Raw genomic sequence first — 19552 nt, 5'->3', positions numbered from 1 at the left:
ATCTGTTTTGCCACCGCGTACGTGACAGTTGACATTTCAAACAATAGAAAACATGATGAACCTATTGTTTGAAATGTCAACACACGGAGGTATTAAACGGAATAAAAACGGATGACTGTGAGGTCAATTTAAAAGATGGTGTTTCAGGGCAAATAGAGTCTTACGGTTTGATAGCATCTACGATGAAACATGAGCACTTAAACATTTCAACTTCTCATGGTTCGTCGTAGATGCTTCCAAGCTCCCATAAGACCGAAAGCACATGCTATTTTTTTCTGATGACACCCACACGACCGTGCACGTTTCGCGTACCTCGAGAAATTGCTGTGAAAAAAGTACATATTTGGCACATTTCGCCTAGATGTGGAACACACTTTAAATTTGCCGCGTTATTACATTCAGTCATATGTCAACGTACTACGAACATCGTCATAGATTCATACTAGATTTTCTGACATTTGACAATTCGACCAGCAAAATCTAAATCAAATAGTTGACCGACGTTGTTTAAGCCGTTAAAAATAATAAAAATAGCAAATAAAACAATCGGTGAAAATGGTGAGTACACTTATAATAATAAAACAAATTTATGTTCTACAAATTCAACGCTAGATAACGAATATCTCGCGATTTTCCTCTTCAATTTCGGTAACATAACAAATTGAGGTTAGAAACCGTTTGAACGGATTGAACATATAAACGAAAAATTTGCTGGTAAATTCCGTAACAAATATTGAAAATAGTGTGCACGTCAAGCTTTTCCTCAATTACAGTATTTGTGAACGGACCAAGCCAAATTTCTTAGTAAAATTGACAATACAAAAAATTGATCGCGTTTGTTCCATTGCAGCCTTTGACGAACGCAGAAAGAAGAAAAAAATATGTCGAAAAATTGAAGGCAAACGGTGAATACGAATCGTTCAAACAAAAAAAGGCTGCTAGTGAGAAGGCGAGACGCGATAGGCTGAAAATTGGATTGGACAAGCTTCCGAAAGCCGAACGTGAGAAGGTGAAACGAGTAAATCGAACTTACATGCGAAAGAAGGTTGCTGAATATCGACAACGAAAAAAAGGTTTGCCGGTTGAGAAAACTGGTACATCGTCGAATGCATCGAATTTATCGGAAGGTCAATCGGAAGCTGGGTACAAAACGACGAGTGCTCTGCACAAGGCCGTTGCAAAGTTAAAACGAGCACTACCGTCAACGAGCGGTAAGAAGAAAGAGGCAGTTTCAAAACTTCTGCTGACATTCGATGAGAATGATCAAAGCGACATTGCAAGACGAGTAAGCGGAGTCAAGACGCGACCCACAAGAGCGCTTAGCTCTGGCATAACCGATTCAGTAATATCATTCTACGAGAGGGATGACGTTAGCCGAATGTCACCCAACATGCGAGATTGCCGGAAATTTGTTGATCCGAAGACTGGTGTCAAGGAAGAAAAGCAAATTCGTTATCTGATGTACAAGCTGAGTGATGTCTATGATATGTTTGTACGACATTTTCAAAACGGTAAGACCTCATATCTTCTTTCCACATACAAAACCAATGTCCCCGAAAACTTTACAACATATTTAACGATTCGTAAGCCAACAAATATTTCGTAAATGATTCATGGCACACCTTACCAGTGCTATGTTCATGGTTTTCATACCATTACAATGTTCCCACGTATAGATGATTTTTGACTTTAGATATTCTTCCATCGACTTCTCAAATTTGTAAGCTGATTTTGCTTTGTCTTTCGATTTATTATAGGTGATGATACGATGGAAGTACCTTTAAAATTGACAAAATTCACCGAACTCCGACCAAATCACGTAAAATTGGTTAACCAAACGCCGCTTGAAACCTGTTTTTGTATTCACCACTCAAATTTCATTATGTGTTGTCAAGCACTGAATCGTTATTTGCCAGAGTTTCCCCAAAATGGTCCTGAACTTGAACGTTTGCTCATTTGCGACAAACCGAAGAAAAACTGCTGGCTACGTTCCTGTTCGGTGTGTTCCGACTCTCAGATTCGAAAATTAATTGAAGACATCGTCAAACGTTCAGGAGTCAGATTGAAAAGTCAAGCGAAGTGGACGCAGTGGCGGAAAAATGACGAAACAAATCGGTTCCAAAAATACGTAATACCGGGAAAATTGAGTGATCTACAAAGCTACTTTATGAATATTATGCCCGAATTCCTTAAGCATACATACACGAAACGAAGTCAGGCAGCAACGTTCGAGAAAGACACTCAAGAAGTCCGAAAATCAAAAGGAAGGATTGCTCTTATCCAGATTGATTTTGCCGAATGCTTCAACTGCGAAGCCCAAGAGGAGGTGCAATCGGCGCATTGGAACCAAGCCACCGTGTGATAACTATTTTGCTCTTCGTTTTTAATTTTAAAATTCAGACGCACACAGCGCTATTGAAGTAGTGAATCTATTAGCCCATTGTTGGCTTGAAAATACAAAGTCAACTGACAAAAAATCATTTTTAGCTTTTAAAATTTGGCTGGACAATTCAGAAATTGAATCTAAATTTTTAATATTTCTCCATTTTTGAATGTTGCGTGTGTGCCACTGATGAATTTTCATGAATTTTTTTAAAACAAAAATTCATGAAAATTTAGATCAAGAAAATTCGTAAATATCGGAACTAATTTTCAACTGAAAATTTTCAAATATTTTCGAACTTCTCGTTGTAGTGTGTGTTTGTGTATTTATTTGTGTGTGCATTTGTATGTGTGATCAGCTTTTAACCAAAATTTTCTTTCATCTCTTTAGGTCAGTTTGTTAGCCCCGTACGAAGTACGAAGGGGCTTATAGGATTACGATGCCGTGTGTAATTGATGGAATTCGAAGCAGACGGTAAGGGCAAAGTGTTTGCCTATGTTCATAGATAACGAATCCGCAATAAAAATTTGGGCCGTCTGTCCGTCTGTCCGTCTGTCCGTCTGTCCGTCTGTCCGTCACGTCGATATCTTGAGTAAATCAAATCCGATTTCAAAAATTTTTTTTTTCCCTGAAAGATAGTCAAAATAGTGAGGCTAAGTTCGAAGATGGGCATATTCGGGTCGGCCCTTCGTGAGTTAGGGCCACCTAAGTGATTTAAGGTCTTTTGGTGATATTTATGGCAAAATAAACGAAGGAAATATAAATGACACGGCAAATGATAGGTATTGTCAATACCAATCCAGGAAAAAAAAGTTTTTTAAAATCGGGTGAGTGGACCGTGAGTTAGGGCCTTAGAAGTGAAAAGCTACTAGGGCCCTATGTGTATTTTACATAGAACTCAAGTAAATTTCATTCGTTTTTCGTATTTTTTGTTTCATTTGAAAGATAATCGAACACCGAATAGAATGTTGTTGAAAAAAAAATTAAGTTTGGGTCCTTGGACTAAGGTCGCTACTAGGGCCCTATGTGTATTTTACATATAGCTCGAGCAAATTTCATCCGTTTTTCGTAATTTTTGTTTCATTTGGAAGGTAATCAAAGGCCGAATAGAATGTTGTTGAAAAAAAAATTAAATTTGGGTCCTCGGACTAAGGCCGCTACTAGGGCCCTATGCGTATTTTACATACAACTCGAGTAAATTTCATCCGTTTTTCGTAATTTTTGTTTCATTTGAAAGATAATCGAACACCGAATAGAATGTTGTTGAAAAAAAAATTAAGTTTGGGTCCTTGGACTAAGGTCGCTACTAGGGCCCTATGTGTATTTTACATATAACTCGAGCAAATTTCATCCGTTTTTCGTATTTTTTGTTTCATTTGGAAGGTAATCGAACACCGAATAGAATGTAGTTGAAAAAAAAATTAAATTTGGATCCTCGGACTGAGGCCGATACTAGGCCCTATGTGTATTTATACTCAATAAATTAAAATTTTAGGTCAATTCGAAATTTGTGTTACATTTAAAAGGAACGTCGTACGGGGCTTCGTAATTGCGCTATGCGCAATTTTTAAGACGTACACATTTCATAAGAATTTTACTTTACCGACGTTTACGGGCGCAGTAGGTTTACGGTAAGAGTAGGGCGACGGACGAACTAGGGTCACGTACGCAATAGATGTACGGGTTTGTACGGGGCTCAGTCGCAGCAAACGCTCCGACTGTTCTGACGGCTCGTTTACTTCTTGTTTGAAGTTTGGAATGAATACTTTGCCCCAAGTAATTTGTTCAGATGATTCATCGCATACGAAGTTTGAAATTGCGATTTATTTATTTAAAGTTTTATCGAAACTCCCATCAAAGACAAAAGTCTTAAAAATCTGGAGCGACGGCCCCACCAGTCAATTTAAAAATAAATTTACTGGTGCGCTCATTCAGCTTCTCGAAAAAAAATTTAAAATTACAATTTTTTGGAATTTTTTTGCCACGTCCCATGGAAAGGGATGTGTTGATGGTTTGGGCGCTGTCGTTAAGAATAGAGTAAGACGACTTGTGAAATCGCGACGAGTGACCGTTAATAGTGCCAGCGATTTCGTCGACGCCTTCAATCTTGAAAATTCAGTAATTGCTGTCATCAACCTGAACGTATCTGAGGCCACCAAAATTCGTCGTGAATTAAAACTTGACGAAGTATTTAATTCCGCTCAATCAGTACCTCATATATTCAGCTATCATCAATTACAAGTGGCTTCAAATAAAGTAATCGGCTCTTGTACCTCTGAGGAAGGCTACACCGTCAACGTTAAGTAGTTTTATCATTTTGATTTGTTTGTTCTGATTTATTTACATTTTTTAAATTCTTTGTTGGACTCTTTGTATTAATTATTTTGTATTCATTTCTCCGTTGCTTTTCTTTCTTCTTTATTTCATATCTCTTTATGTTTTAGTTTTTGATAGAATTTGTACGAAGTTTCTAATTTTTTTTATTTTCAAATACTTGACTAATTTGTAATGTAGAGTGTCCACAATGGCTGTGAACTGTTTTTTTTAAATAAACAATGAAAATAGTTGTAGATCAAGAATTGTAATCTCTTGACTTTCGTCATATTTGTAGACAAATTGATTTTTTGTAATAAAAACTAAATTGAATCCAACATTCGTCTTTCTTGAATCATTCATTTCATAAGGCTCGGAACAGGTCAGGTAGGCCTGAAACCTAAACTGAATAACCATGAAACCATGGGACGAAAACCACGGTTTTAGTTAAATCTGAAACAGGTCTGGTCAGGTCATGTTAAATTTGGAATATACCATTTCAGATCAAGCCTAGAGTCTCATAGCACACGTCCCAAACCAATGTTTTAACGAATAGTAATGCAAAATCACTTTCTGATTCTGGAAAATAACGGTAAGGCGTTAACTATAACGGTAGCATATAGCACGCTATACGTAAAGTGCAACGAATCACTTGCTCTATGAATCATAAAGTCATTTTGCATTTTTATTATTGCCGATGACATGAAGTTATCGAGGAATCTAACACACAGTGCTAAAAGAACGCACTTTTAAACTACGTAAAATGTGAACTCGCACACGCAAGTTTATTGATGTATTTTGGCCATGTCATCGACTTATTGACTCCTTTTACAAAATTTTGGTATCGAAAAATCGTGTGCGAGTACACCTTTTACGTAGTTGAAAAATATGTTGTTTTAGCACCGTGTGCCAAATTACCACACGCCGACATCAATTGCAACCTTAGTTGCCATTTGCGATTATCAATATCATCCATATATCTAACATCAAACTGAACCATACACATAATTAGACATAATTTCATTAACTGATTTATTTCGAATTTGAATTTTGCCCGCAACGTTTGGTACGTCTGGTACACTCACCATTCTTAGATAGAAAGTGTAATAGATTTTGTAATGATGGTAGCATTTTACGTAGTTTTTGGTATGTAAAATGGAAACAAAGATTATCTCACGCAATACAATTAATTTCGAACGCTTTTATGTGTGGGAGTGATTAATCAATTTTAGTAAACAAATTGCACTAAAAAAAAATTCGGATACCGCGTCTTTTTCTAATAAATTTCGACTTTTAAGTTGTGATTCCGCAAAGTGTTAAATGGAAAACGGCGACATATTTACAATATTTTCTGTTATTTTGTATGAGTCAAGGGCTTTTTATTTTTATATTTTCAATGTTTATTGTTTCAATAATGTGAAAACGAACAGCGTTTCATATATACATCCCCGAATAATTGTGAAAATGTTGAAAAGCAAGGACACCTCTCAATAAGTCTCAAATGAAATGTGCCATTTTCGGTTTTTGATCACCTCACACTAGCCACACAGCCTTCGAAGATTTTTTTGAAAGTGGTTTGGGCTTCTAGGGTCGAACACATAAAAAATTCCAACAGAAAATGCGTCTCATTTCGGTCGGCTGTTTTTCAATAGATTTTCGGATTTACGTTGCAAATTTTTTGACATTTCTCATCCACTTTTCAAAAACTCTTTTGTTGTGAATTCCTCATCAAATTGTGAGTAAGTAACGGATAATTTGACCGAGGTCATAATTCCGAAATTTCCCTACAAAATTTCAACTTTGGAGGGCCGAATGTTGACAAATGTGAATCTTTTCACATTTGAAGTAATAGCAAAATAAACGTTGGACCTTTTCCGGCAATTTGAGACTAATCTCATTTTACTCATTTGCAAATGTTTCAGGAATTTCGCGCCGCGTCATTCACAATAATTGCCAAAATGACACATTTTGTATAAGGAAGATGTCACTTTGTGGATTATTGTGAATGACACGGCGCGAAATTCCACAACACCAATTTAGTGTTGTTGTGACGATTTTCGCCGACACGCATACCTCTACTATACGTAACTATAACGACTAACAAAACCTTATAAATGTTTTATTTCCCGTTGACCAATTGCCTTTATCTATGCTAAAGCTAAATGCGGCCCATAAAATTACAGTCATTTCCACAATACTCCGCAAAAATGATACACTCGAACAATTTCATAATTTGATAATGAAACGAACACCGGTTCATATATTATACACGCGGTGCACACATTAAAGGTATTCAAATTTCAGTTGCATGCTGCCTCACGCCATTTGTTATTTTAAAATTTTATTATGAGAATGAGAGATGCAAAGGAAATTTTAAAAAAATCAATTTTTGGTATTATTTGTTGATTTTAAAGTTTACGGGAACATTAATTTGTTATTCCCAAGGTTTTGTATGAGGAGGTTATGCCGATCACTGGCCCGTTATCGCAAAAATCCACTGAATGTTACAGTAATTTGCACGTAAAATTGTAACGAAATTTCAGTTCAGTTGAAATTTCGTCCGGAAATGCAGGTATAGTAACCGACAGGCGCCATGTTTTGTTTTTGCGACACGTTCGCAGTGAAAAAATGACGATCGGCGTAACCTCTTCATACACAACCTTGGTTGTTTCAAAATGGTGGTGTATTGAAAGTTGTGTGATAAAAAAAACAATTGGGACACTGGATGTCTTTCATGAATCGCCTCTTATTTGAATAAGGCATGCCAAATGCTACATCCGTCATATTAGCATCTCTTTGAGCGGGTTCATCAGTTTTGCAATCTCCCTGACACCAGTAAGATGCTGATATGACGGCTGGGACGTCGTTTCTATTCATTCATGTAAATTAAGCGAAATCAAAATTTCGATGCTGAAATTATAAGATTGGTGGCCTTGGTAGCGCATTCCCATCAACTGATTCATTCGAAATTAAATTCCAATATCTCGTGTCTCGTGTAAAACAATGCGACGATAAAATTCAATTTAGTTTAATGTGGCCAGAGATCTAAATAGTTAGTCGGTTCTCTGCACACACAATGTGGATTCAACACATTTACACCCACTCCCACACACCAGTGATAAATATATATGTAGGCACATACACCCGCAGTCACAGAAAAATGAAACATTCATAGCATAGAGAATTCTAAATCAATGAAAATGTTTGAAAACTTTTTCGTTCATTTCGGTTTAATATTTCACAGTTTTCCCCGGATGCGGATGTGAGATATTTGAGATATACCTTCACATTTTTCCTATCATACGACCGACTGTGAAATATATACACAAATGTATACACATCCAGCACGTTGCATTGAGGGAGTATATAACCCAGGCAGGCAGGTATACTACCCATAATACCCGTATTTTTGTTCTGCGGTTCAACTTCTAAAAACTCTCATCGCACACACGGATAAAACTTTTTTAATTACCTTCATATATAACACCCGAGCGCTGCCACGTCACAGATTTTTTTTTGGCAAACTATAAAAAGTAGTTCACAATCAACTGTATTGTTCCATCGAACTGTTTTTTCGATACATAGATGGTTTAGCAAATCTCTGTCTTCTCACAATGAATTTTTGTTGCAATTTTTTGGATGAAAGTGGTTTGGGAAGTCGGAGTGTGCATTCATTCTCATATGTGGTTAATTCTAATCCGTTTGTTCAGCCGGAGTATTTAGTCGATTTAAAGTTTATTGATTGAAAGTCACTTATTTCAGATATTTATTCTGTACGGCTTATAAACAATGAACGTAATGGAAACTTTTACAGGATCCAGAGGCGATGAATTTATAGTCCATCTTTTGCCCAATATGTTATGTGGTAGCTAACTCTAAAGCGTTGAAGCGTTGAAGCGTTGAAGCGTTGAAATTTATTTTTCGGTTCACTTTTTCATCGAATTGTTCACTTGAAATTCAAATTTTAGGCACACATTACTTCCGTTTAAACGAGCCATCAGAACAGTCGGAGCGTTTGCTGCGACTGAGCCCCGTACAAACCCGTATATCTATTGCGTACGTGACCCTAGTGCGTCTGTCACCCTACTTTGACCGTAAACCTATTGCGCCGGTTAATGTAGTTAAAGTAAAATTATTATGGAATGTGTACATCTTACAAATTGCGCATAGCGCAATTACGAAACAAAAATTTCAAATCGCCCTAAAAATTTAATTTTTTAGAAGGTCCTAGTAACGGCCTCAGCCTGAGGACCCAAATTAAAAAAAAAATTCAACTACATTCTATTCGGCCTTTGATTACCTTCCAAATGAAACAAAAATTACGAAAAACGGATGAATTTACTCGAGTTAAATGTGAAATACACATAAGGCCCTAGTAGCGGCCTTAGGCCAAGGACCCAAATTTAATTTTTTTTTTAACAACATTCTATTCGGCCTTCGATTACCTTCCAAATCAAACAAAAATTACGAAAAACGGATGAATTTACTCGAGTTAAATGTGAAATACACATAAGGCCCTAGTAGCGGCCTTAGGCCAAGGACCCAAATTTATTTTTTTTTTCAACAACATTCTATTCGGCCTTTGATTACCTTCCAAATGAAACAAAAATTACGAAAAACGGATGAATTTACTCGAGTTAAATGTGAAATACACATAAGGCCCTAGTAGCGGCCTTAGGCCAAGGACCCAAATTTAATTTTTTTTTCAACAACATTCTATTCGGCCTTCGATTACCTTCCAAATCAAACAAAAATTACGAAAAACGGATGAATTTACTCGAGTTAAATGTGAAATACACATAAGGCCCTAGTAGCGGCCTTAGGCCAAGGACCCAAATTTATTTTTTTTTTCAACAACATTCTATTCGGCCTTTGATTACCTTCCAAATGAAACAAAAATTACGAAAAACGGATGAATTTACTCGAGTTAAATGTGAAATACACATAAGGCCCTAGTAGCGGCCTTAGGCCAAGGACCCAAATTTAATTTTTTTTTCAACAACATTCTATTCGGCCTTCGATTACCTTCCAAATCAAACAAAAATTACGAAAAACGGATGAATTTACTCGAGTTAAATGTGAAATACACATAAGGCCCTAGTAGCGGCCTTAGGCCAAGGACCCAAATTTAATTTTTTTTCAACAACATTCTATTCGGCCTTCGATTACCTTCCAAATCAAACAAAAATTACGAAAAACGGATGAATTTACTCGAGTTAAATGTGAAATACACATAAGGCCCTAGTAGCGGCCTTAGGCCAAGGACCCAAATTTAATTTTTTTTCAACAACATTCTATTCGGCCTTCGATTACCTTCCAAATCAAACAAAAATTACGAAAAACGGATGAATTTACTCGAGTTAAATGTGAAATACACATAAGGCCCTAGTAGCGGCCTTAGGCCAAGGACCCAAATTTATTTTTTTTTTCAACAACATTCTATTCGGCCTTTGATTACCTTCCAAATGAAACAAAAATTACGAAAAACGGATGAATTTACTCGAGTTAAATGTGAAATACACATAAGGCCCTAGTAGCGGCCTTAGGCCAAGGACCCAAATTTAATTTTTTTTTCAACAACATTCTATTCGGCCTTCGATTACCTTCCAAATCAAACAAAAATTACGAAAAACGGATGAATTTACTCGAGTTAAATGTGAAATACACATAAGGCCCTAGTAGCGGCCTTAGGCCAAGGACCCAAATTTAATTTTTTTTAACAACATTCTATTCGGCCTTTGATTACCTTCCAAATGAAACAAAAATTACGAAAAACGAATGAAATTTACTCGAGTTCTATGTAAAATACACATAGGGCCCTAGTAGCATTTCACTTCTAAGGCTCTAACTCACGGTCCACTCACCCGATTTTAAAAAACTTTTTTTTCCTGGATTGGTATTGACAATACCTATCATTTACATTTCCATCGTTTATTTTGCCATAGGTATCACCAAAAGACCTTAAATCACTTAGGTGGCCCTAACTGACGAAGGGCCGACCCGAATATGCCCATCTTCGAACTTAGCCTCACTATTTCGACTATCTTTCAGGAAAAAAAAAATTTTGAAATCGGATTTGATTTACTCAAGACGTGACGGACAGACGGACAGACAAAATTTTTATTGCGGATTCGTCATCTATGAACATAGGCAAACACTTTGCCCTTACCGTCTGCTTCGAATTCCATCAATTACACACGGCATCGTAATCCTATAAGCCCCTTTGTACTTCGTACGGGGCTAAAAAGCAACACTTTGTGTAATCATTTTCATTTACACTAAACATTATTTGAATTAATTTGATTAATAAAAACAAAACAAAATTCAGACTTTTCCCCACGTTATTGCAGTAAAAAAAGCGCAAATACGGTCTTCAGTCAAATTATCAAATTATTAATTGAAAATGATCTGAACAGAGAAATGAAGTGGTTGATCCAGTGGATGTGGAAAAATCTTTTTGTCATTTGACCTCAGCAATAAAGTTCTTTAGAATATCATCAAAATATGAAGTTTCTTATCCTGTTTACAGCTATGGCTCACTTTTCGATGGTATTCTAAAGAACTGTTGCATGAACTTTATTTCTGAGGTTAAATGACACTTAATTTCTCTAGAATTTAGCGATTTTAAGGGTTTTTCCTGTTCTTTTGGGTAGTATTCTAGATTTTTTAGGAACATTGAGATGGGTGCAGGACAGTTCCTAACAGTTCGTCTATCACTCATGTCTAAACATCGTTCTAGTACTAGACCATTCTACTTATAAGCATCTGACGTATAAACTTATGAACTTAGAAATTTACTTTATAAGTAGCGACTTATAACATATGACTTATAACCATCTGACTTATAACTTATAACACCAATACCGACCAATACTTATAACTTATAAGTTGGGATTTATAAGTCGACGCATAAGTTATACGTCATTTGCGCAAACTGTCTAATAGTGGCGGTGATTGGTTTTAATAATGTGTATTATGAAGTGATTAATAAATGTAAAAATGTGAATTTTGCTCCATTAGTATGCCGTGTGGTGATGTTTTCAAACGTTTATTTTTTTTCATTTCTGAAGAATAATTTTGTACTTTTCTTACTGCAATAACGTGGGGAAAAGTCCGAAATTTTGTTTCCATTAAACAAATTAATCCAAATAATGTTTAGTATAAGTGAAAATGATTACGCAAAGTGTTGCCTTTTGCATCACAAATGAATAAGTTGCCAGTATGTCAATTCAGTAGTTGGCAATCTTAACGGCAACGTATTGTTATCTTTCAATTAGATTGCATTTTTAAAAATTCATTATTATCTATTTAAAAAAAACTGATAAAAAGCTACTAATTGTGAAATATTTTTCAGTAAATGTTTAGCATTTAAATAAGTCGAATCAAAACAAGTAATTGATTTAAAATAAGCACCCCTACGGTTACCAAAGTTCTCGTGAAAAATATATTTAAAAAAACGAGCCGTCAGAACAGTCGGAGCGTTTGCTGCGACTGAGCCCCGTACAAACCCGTACATCTATTGCGCACGTGACCCTACTTCGTTCGTCGCCCTACTCTTACCGTAAGCCTATTGCGCCCGTAAACGTCGTAAAATTCTTATGCAATGTGTACGTCTTAAAAATTGCGCATAGCGCAATTACGAAGCCCCGTACGACGTTCCTTTCAAAAGTAACACAAACTACACTTCCCACTGATCAGTGATTTTGGAATTATCATTTTCACCTATTTATATTGATTTTACAAAAATCCAAAATGGCGGCCGACGGCCATTTTGTTAGGAGGTGGAAAGTACAACGGCTGCTTTACATTCGTTAGTACCTTTCAAACAAACAAAAATTCATGAAATTCGGTTAAATTTTACTCGAGATATTAACAACAAACACCACCTTCACTGTACGGCCGAGTAGCCACATATAAGCTCACTCCAAGAGACCTAGCTCACGCTCCGGTAAACCGAATTTCATAAACTTTTTTTTCCCTGATTGGTACGGTCAATACCTATCTAATAAATCAAAATCCATCTAAATCCGTTCAAATTTGACTAACCTACAAGCAAAAACGGATTGCCGCCCTGTACCTAGTTCACACCAAGGGGTCTAACTCACGAGTCGGTCATCCAATTTCCATAAACTTTTTTTTTGGGGATAGTTATTGTAAATACCTTTCCTTTGATGTATCACTTACAAGTGTAGCCTTTAAATGGCCAGAGAAATCTTTGGAAAACGTTAAAGCACTTATGGGGCCCCAGCTCTGGAGGGGTCGACCCAAAATCGCCCATCTTCGAACTTAGCCTCACTATTTCAACTACCTTTCAGGAAAAAAAAAAAATTTTGAAATCGGATTTGATTTACTCAAGATATCGACGTGACAGACGGACAGACGGACAGACGGACAGACGGACAGACGGACAGACGGACAGAAGGACAGACGGACAGACGGACAGACGGACAGACAAAATTTTTATTGCGGATTCGTCATCTATGAACATAGGCAAACACTTTGCCCTTACCGTCTGCTTCGAATTCCATCAATTACACACGGCATCGTAATCCTATAAGCCCCTTCGTACTTCGTACGGGGCTAAAAACTGAAATGAGTATCGTATACAAAGTGTGTGATCTCTTTGACGAGATAGAGAATTACTATAAAGAATTCGATAAATTAAACGCTGACCTGTTACAAGAGTTTATTCAGGAAATGCAAAAATTTGACGGAAGTGAAAAGTATATACGTGAGATAACGAAAGCATTCAAAAGAATAGAAAACTGTGACGAAGAATCCGAAGAAGAATATTCCGCTGCAACCGATGAATGGCGCTTCAAACTCGCTGTTGATATATTCAAAAAGTTCAAAATCAATTTTGAAATAACACGTAAAGTGACAACCGATCCTCCGGTCCAACAAGTTTCTTTACAGGACTTTTCCAAAACGAGTCAGCAAGTACCACAAGCAGTTGTAGAGCAACCTGCCCCAAAACATCATTCTGCAGAAATAATTGAAAAAATTTACGCAAACTGTGGAAAATAAAATACTACTCAACAGGCAACTTTTCTATTTTCTTCCCTTGGTGGACAAATAACTACTTTTTATAAATGTCTTATCAATTTACATGAAAGTGATTCATTGTATTATCCAGCGATAAGAGTGAATTTTTTTCTTGCTCTTGAATTGATGCGTCATGGAATACTGACAAGAAATACTGTTAGACCTCTCAACTCTCGGGTTGAGAATCCCCAAAATCCTAATCTAATCTAATCTAGTTTTTCCTTTGAAAATTGAAAATTTTTGATATGCATTTTTTCTAATATATATCAATGGATGTTCTCAAACTTACATTGAAAGTACTTGACCTAAGCTTTCCAAAGCGCCCACTCACACCTGCATCGCTCATATTTAGCGGCCATATAATGAGTCTAAAAGAACACCCTTCGCAACACCCTGCACTAAATCAATTATAACAGATGTGTATGGAGTGCACGCTTTGGTGTGATCAAGGTTGTATTTGAGAAGGTTACACCGATCGCAAAAGTTCACTGAACTGTGCTGAAATTTTCATACAAAATTTTAGTGCATTTTCAGTTCAGTTGAAATTTCATACTGTAATGATTACTGGTACGCCAGCACATGAGAGAAACCAGCACATGAAAAGTGAACGCATCCTAAGCTCTCTCTTGAGAGAGAGTCGAATTTCTGAAATAAAAAACCGCACATCTCTGGGATCGAACACGGGCCCTCTCACACATCAGCTCATGACAATTCATGTGAGCTAAATCGTTCTTACATGAAGTACGGTAATTGTCGAATAGTATTTATCTGGGCTCATTGATTGTACCAATTACTTTTATTGGTTTTGGATGAGAAGGAAGCCTCGGAGCGACGTCTTCTTATAATATTTTGAAAGCTTGTAAATTAAGACTTCAAAATCCAAAATACCTCATGGGAACAAGACTCCTGGCCCGAGATATAGCTTCTAGAATTTTTCATTCCATACAAAGGACTTAGGTCCAGAGCTACCAGAAGTCAGCCATGGACTCATGTATCACTATACTCAATCGATAGCTACTAGTGCTAGGCATATACTGACAAAAAATTGTATGAGTCCAAGCCTCCTGGTCCGAGATATAGCTTCTAGAATTTTTCATTCCATACAAAGGACTTTGTTCCAGAGCTACCAGATGTCTGCCTTGGACTCATGTCTTACTATACTCAATCGATAGCTGCTAGTGCTAGGTAAACACTGACAAAAAATTATATGAGTCCAAGCCTTCTAGCCCGAGATATAGCTTCTAGAACTTTTCATCCCATACAAAGGACTTTGTTTCAGAGCTACCAGATGTCAGCCTTGGACTCATGTCTCACTATACTCAATCGATAGCTACTAGTTCTAGGTAAACACTGACAAAAAATTATATGAGTCCAAGCCTCCTAGCCCGAGATATAGCTTCTAGAATTTTTCATCCCATACAAAGGACTTTGTTCCAGAGCTACCAGATGTCAGCCTTGGACTCATGTCTCACTATACTCAATCGATAGCTACTAGTTCTAGGTAAACACTGACAAAAAATTATATGAGTCCAAGCCTCCTAGCCCGAGATATAGCTTCTAGAATTTTTCATCCCATACAAAGGACTTTGTTCCAGAGCTACCAGATGTAAGCCTTGGACTCATGTCTCACTATACTCAATCGATAGCTACTAGTGCTAGGTAAACACCGACAAAAAATTGTATGACTCCAAGCCTCCTGGCCCGAGATAAAGCTTCTAAAATTTTTCATCCCATACAAAGGACTTTTTTCCAGAGCCACCAGATGTCAGCCTTGGACTCATGTCTCACTATACTCAATCGATAGCTACTAGTTCTAGGTAAACACTGACAAAAAATTATATGAGTCCAAGCCTCCTAGCCCGAGATATAGCTTCTAGAATTTTTCATTCCATACAAAGGACTTAGGTCCAGAGCTACCAGAAGTCAGCCTTGGACTCATGTCTCACTATACTCAATCGATAGCTACTAGTGCTAGGCATATACTGACAAAAAATTGTATGAGTCCAAGCCTCCTGGCCCGAGATATAGCTTCTAGAATTTTTCATTCCATACAAAGGACTTTGTTCCAGAGCTACCAGATGTCAGCCTTGGACTCATGTCTCACTATACTCAATCGATAGCTGCTAGTGCTAGGTAAACACTGACAAAAAATTATATGAGTCCAAGCCTCCTAGCCCGAGATATAGCTTCTAGAACTTTTCATCCCATACAAAGGACTTTGTTCCAGAGCTACAAGATGTCAGCCTTGGACTCATGTCTCACTATACTCAATCGATAGCTACTAGTTCTCGGTAAACACTGACAAAAAATTATATGAGTCCAAGCCTCCTAGCCCGAGATATAGCTTCTAGAACTTTTCATCCCATACAAAGGACTTTGTTCCAGATCTACCAGATGTCAGCCTTGGACTCATGTCTCACTATACTCAATCGATAGCTACTAGTTCTAGGTAAACACTGACAAAAAATTATATGAGTCCAAGCCTCCTAGCCCGAGATATAGCTTCTAGAATTTTTCATCCCATACAAAGGACTTTGTTCCAGAGCTACCAGATGTCAGCCTTGGACTCATGTCTCACTATACTCAATCGATTGCTACTAGTGCTAGGCAAATATTGACAAAAAATTATATGAGTCCAAGCCTCCTAGCCCGAGATATAGCTTCTAGAATTTTTCATCCCATACAAAGGACTTTGTTCCAGAGCTACCAGATGTCAGCCTTGGACTCATGTCTCACTATACTCAATCGATTGCTACTAGTGCTAGGCAAATATTGACAAAAAATTATATGAGTCCAAGCCTCCTAGCACGAGATATAGCTTCTAGAATTTTTCATCCCATACAAAGGACTTTGTTCCAGAGCTAACAGATGTCAGCCTTGGACTCATGTCTCACTATACTCAATCGATAGCTGCTAGTGCTAGGTAAACACTGACAAAAAATTATATGAGTCCAAGCCTCCTGGCCCGAGATAAAGCTTCTAAAATTTTTCATCCCATACAAAGGACTTTGTTCCAGAGCTACCAGATGTCAGCCTTGGACTCATGTATCACTATACTCAATCGATAGCTACTAGTGCTAGGTAAACACTGACAAAAAATTGTATGAGTCCAAGCCTCCTGGCCCGAGATAAAGCTTCTAGAATTTTTCATCCCATACAAAGGACTTTGTTCCAGAGCTACCAGATGTCAGCCTTGGACTCATGTCTCACTATACTCAATCGATAGCTACTATTTCTAGGTAAACACTGACAAAAAATTATATGAGTCCAAGCCTCCTAGCCCGAGATATAGCTTCTAGAATTTTTCATCCCATACAAAGGACTTTGTTCCAGAGCTACCAGATGTCAGCCTTGGACTCATGTCTCACTATACTCAATCGATTGCTACTAGTGCTAGGCAAATATTGAAAAAAAATTATATGAGTCCAAGCCTCCTAGCCCGAGATATAGCTGCTAGAACTTTTCATCCCATACAAAGGACTTTGTTTCAGAGCTACCAGATGTCAGCCTTGGACTCATGTCTCACTATACTCAATCGATAGCTACTAGTGCTAGGTAAAGACTGACAAAAAATTATACGAGTCCAAGCCTCCTAGCCCGAGATATAGCTTCTAGAATTTTTCATCCCATACAAAGGACTTTGTTCCAGAGCTACCAGATGTCAGCCTTGGACTCATGTCTCACTATACTCAATCGATTGCTACTAGTGCTAGGCAAATATTGACAAAAAATTATATGAGTCCAAGCCTCCTAGCCCGAGATATAGCTTCTAGAATTTTTCATCCCATACAAAGGACTTTGTTCCAGAGCTAACAGATGTCAGCCTTGGACTCATGTCTCACTATACTCAATCGATAGCTACTAGTGCTAGGTAAACACTGACAAAAAATTATATGAGTCCAAGCCTCCTAGCCCGAGATATAGCTTCTAGAATTTTTCATCCCATACAAAGGACTTTGTTCCAGAGCTACCAGATGTCAGCTTTGGACTCATGTCTCACTATACTCAATCGATTGCTACTAGTGCTAGGCAAATATTGACAAAAAATTATATGAGTCCAAGCCTCCTAGCCCGAGATATAGCTTCTAGAACTTTTCATCCCTTACAAAGGACTTTGTTCCAGAGCTACCAGATGTCAGCCTTGGACCCATGTCTCACTATGCTCAATCGATAGCTACTAGTGCTAGGTAAACACTGACAAAAAATTATATGAGTCCAAGCCTCCTAGCCCGAGATATAGCTTCTAGAATTTTTCATCCCATACAAAGGACTTTGTTCCAGAGCTACCAGATGTCAGCCTTGGACCCATGTCTCACTATACTCATTCGATAGTGCTAGGCATTGACAAATTATATAAGTCCAAGACTCCTGGCCAGAGTTATAGCTTCTAGAATGTTTTCTCCCCTACAACGGACTTTGTTCCAGAAGGAAGCCTTAGACCCATGTCAAACTATACACATCAATTCTCATTAAATAAGAGAAAATTTTGGAAGTCAGTTGAGAATCACTCAAGGCATCGTGCTCTGAAGGAATGAACAAAGTGTGACAAATATTTTCTTACATTGACAAAGATTTTTTGAAAGGTCAATTTTGCTTACAATTAAGCCACACAGACATTAAAAACATCGTTGAAGAAAATCCACAAAAATTGGATTGATTTTCACTTCATACCAGAAAAACGTACCCTAGGCTTGTTGATACGGCATGTGGAGTATTATTGTAATTATTGTTGTATCATATCTATCAGGGCATCTACTGATCTAAATGTATACATTTACGAATTGCGAAATACCAATTCATCAAAATTTTTGGCTTTAAGTTCGACTTTAGTTCTTTCAGATATTTTCTAACAACGATTAAGGACATGTGTGTTCATCGTATGTAAATCACGGATCTTAGAGCTAGAATACGATAAAGACAAGGAATTTTTAAAAGAAAATGGTTCCAATGAGTTGAATGAATTTTATTCAATTGGCTTCGCTGAGATTATGATGAAAAAGTATATACCCATTTTACCATTATGGACTTGTCTTGTAGTTAAAAATAGAAAAAGCAATGGTCGGGCAGAAGTGTCATTTAAAATTGTAAAGAAACGAATGCATGATGCAGCGAGGCGTCTAGGAAATCCACCGCTGAAATGCGGTAGATTTCTCCAAGAAATGCGTGAATTCGTTGATGAAATTGTTATTGAGTATGAAATGAACGCACCTCGGAAGCGGATGTGTACACCAAAGCAAAAAAAGGATTTTCAACTTGATGATGACAAAATATTGAAAAGTATCAGAAAAGAAAAAATAAGCAGAAAAATGAAAGCAAAGAACAGAATTCCCTTTTGCGATAAGCTAGAAACTATTGATGAGGAAATGAATACGACGAAAGAATTTGAAGATTTCGTTGATTCACTTCCTGCCGATATCAAGAATGATGCCGAAAAATTACGAGAATGTATTGATAGATACCAAACAGAAAAAGAAAAGTTAGGCCGTGTATCGCTAAAGCGTCGTCAAAATTACGACGTAGCAACCCCAAAGCGCCGAAAAATTGATGACACTGTCATTCCACAAACTACTCCGAAATTCCGGAAATGTGACGACATAAACGAGTCTACGCCAAAACGTCGAAAAATCAACGATATTGATTTAGACGACCCTGACGCTCATGAAAGTTGGAAAGGAAATGTCTCGAAATCTCGCCACACTTACTTTGATTATCAATACCTGCGAAAATGCAAAAGCAAAGGATTTCAGAAAAGTGCTCCGACGTCAAAAAAAAACTGGAAAAAAGCCGCAACAGACAAATAAATCTAAAAAT

The 19552-nt window shown here is 37.2% G+C and overlaps 1 protein-coding gene and 1 long non-coding RNA gene across 2 annotated transcripts in view; both read left to right on the top strand.

Moving 5' to 3' along the window:
- LOC119077451 overlaps window positions 1–19552 on the top strand; it is a 123502-nt gene that overhangs the window by 24973 nt on the left and 78977 nt on the right. The window lies entirely within an intron of this gene.
- Window positions 432–2572, top strand: LOC119077393. The gene is made up of 3 exons (XM_037184596.1): window positions 432–558; window positions 851–1511; window positions 1758–2572. The coding sequence occupies exons 1-3, from the start codon at window positions 556–558 to the stop codon at window positions 2360–2362; spliced, it is 1269 nt and encodes a 422-aa protein (XP_037040491.1). The 5' UTR covers window positions 432–555; the 3' UTR covers window positions 2363–2572.

Source organism: Bradysia coprophila, unplaced genomic scaffold (genome assembly GCF_014529535.1).
Source record: "Bradysia coprophila strain Holo2 unplaced genomic scaffold, BU_Bcop_v1 contig_235, whole genome shotgun sequence".
Classification (NCBI taxonomy): Eukaryota; Metazoa; Arthropoda; class Insecta; order Diptera; family Sciaridae; genus Bradysia; species Bradysia coprophila.
The sequence above is the reverse complement of the archived record's forward strand: the minus strand, read 5'-3'. Positions and strand labels throughout refer to the sequence as shown.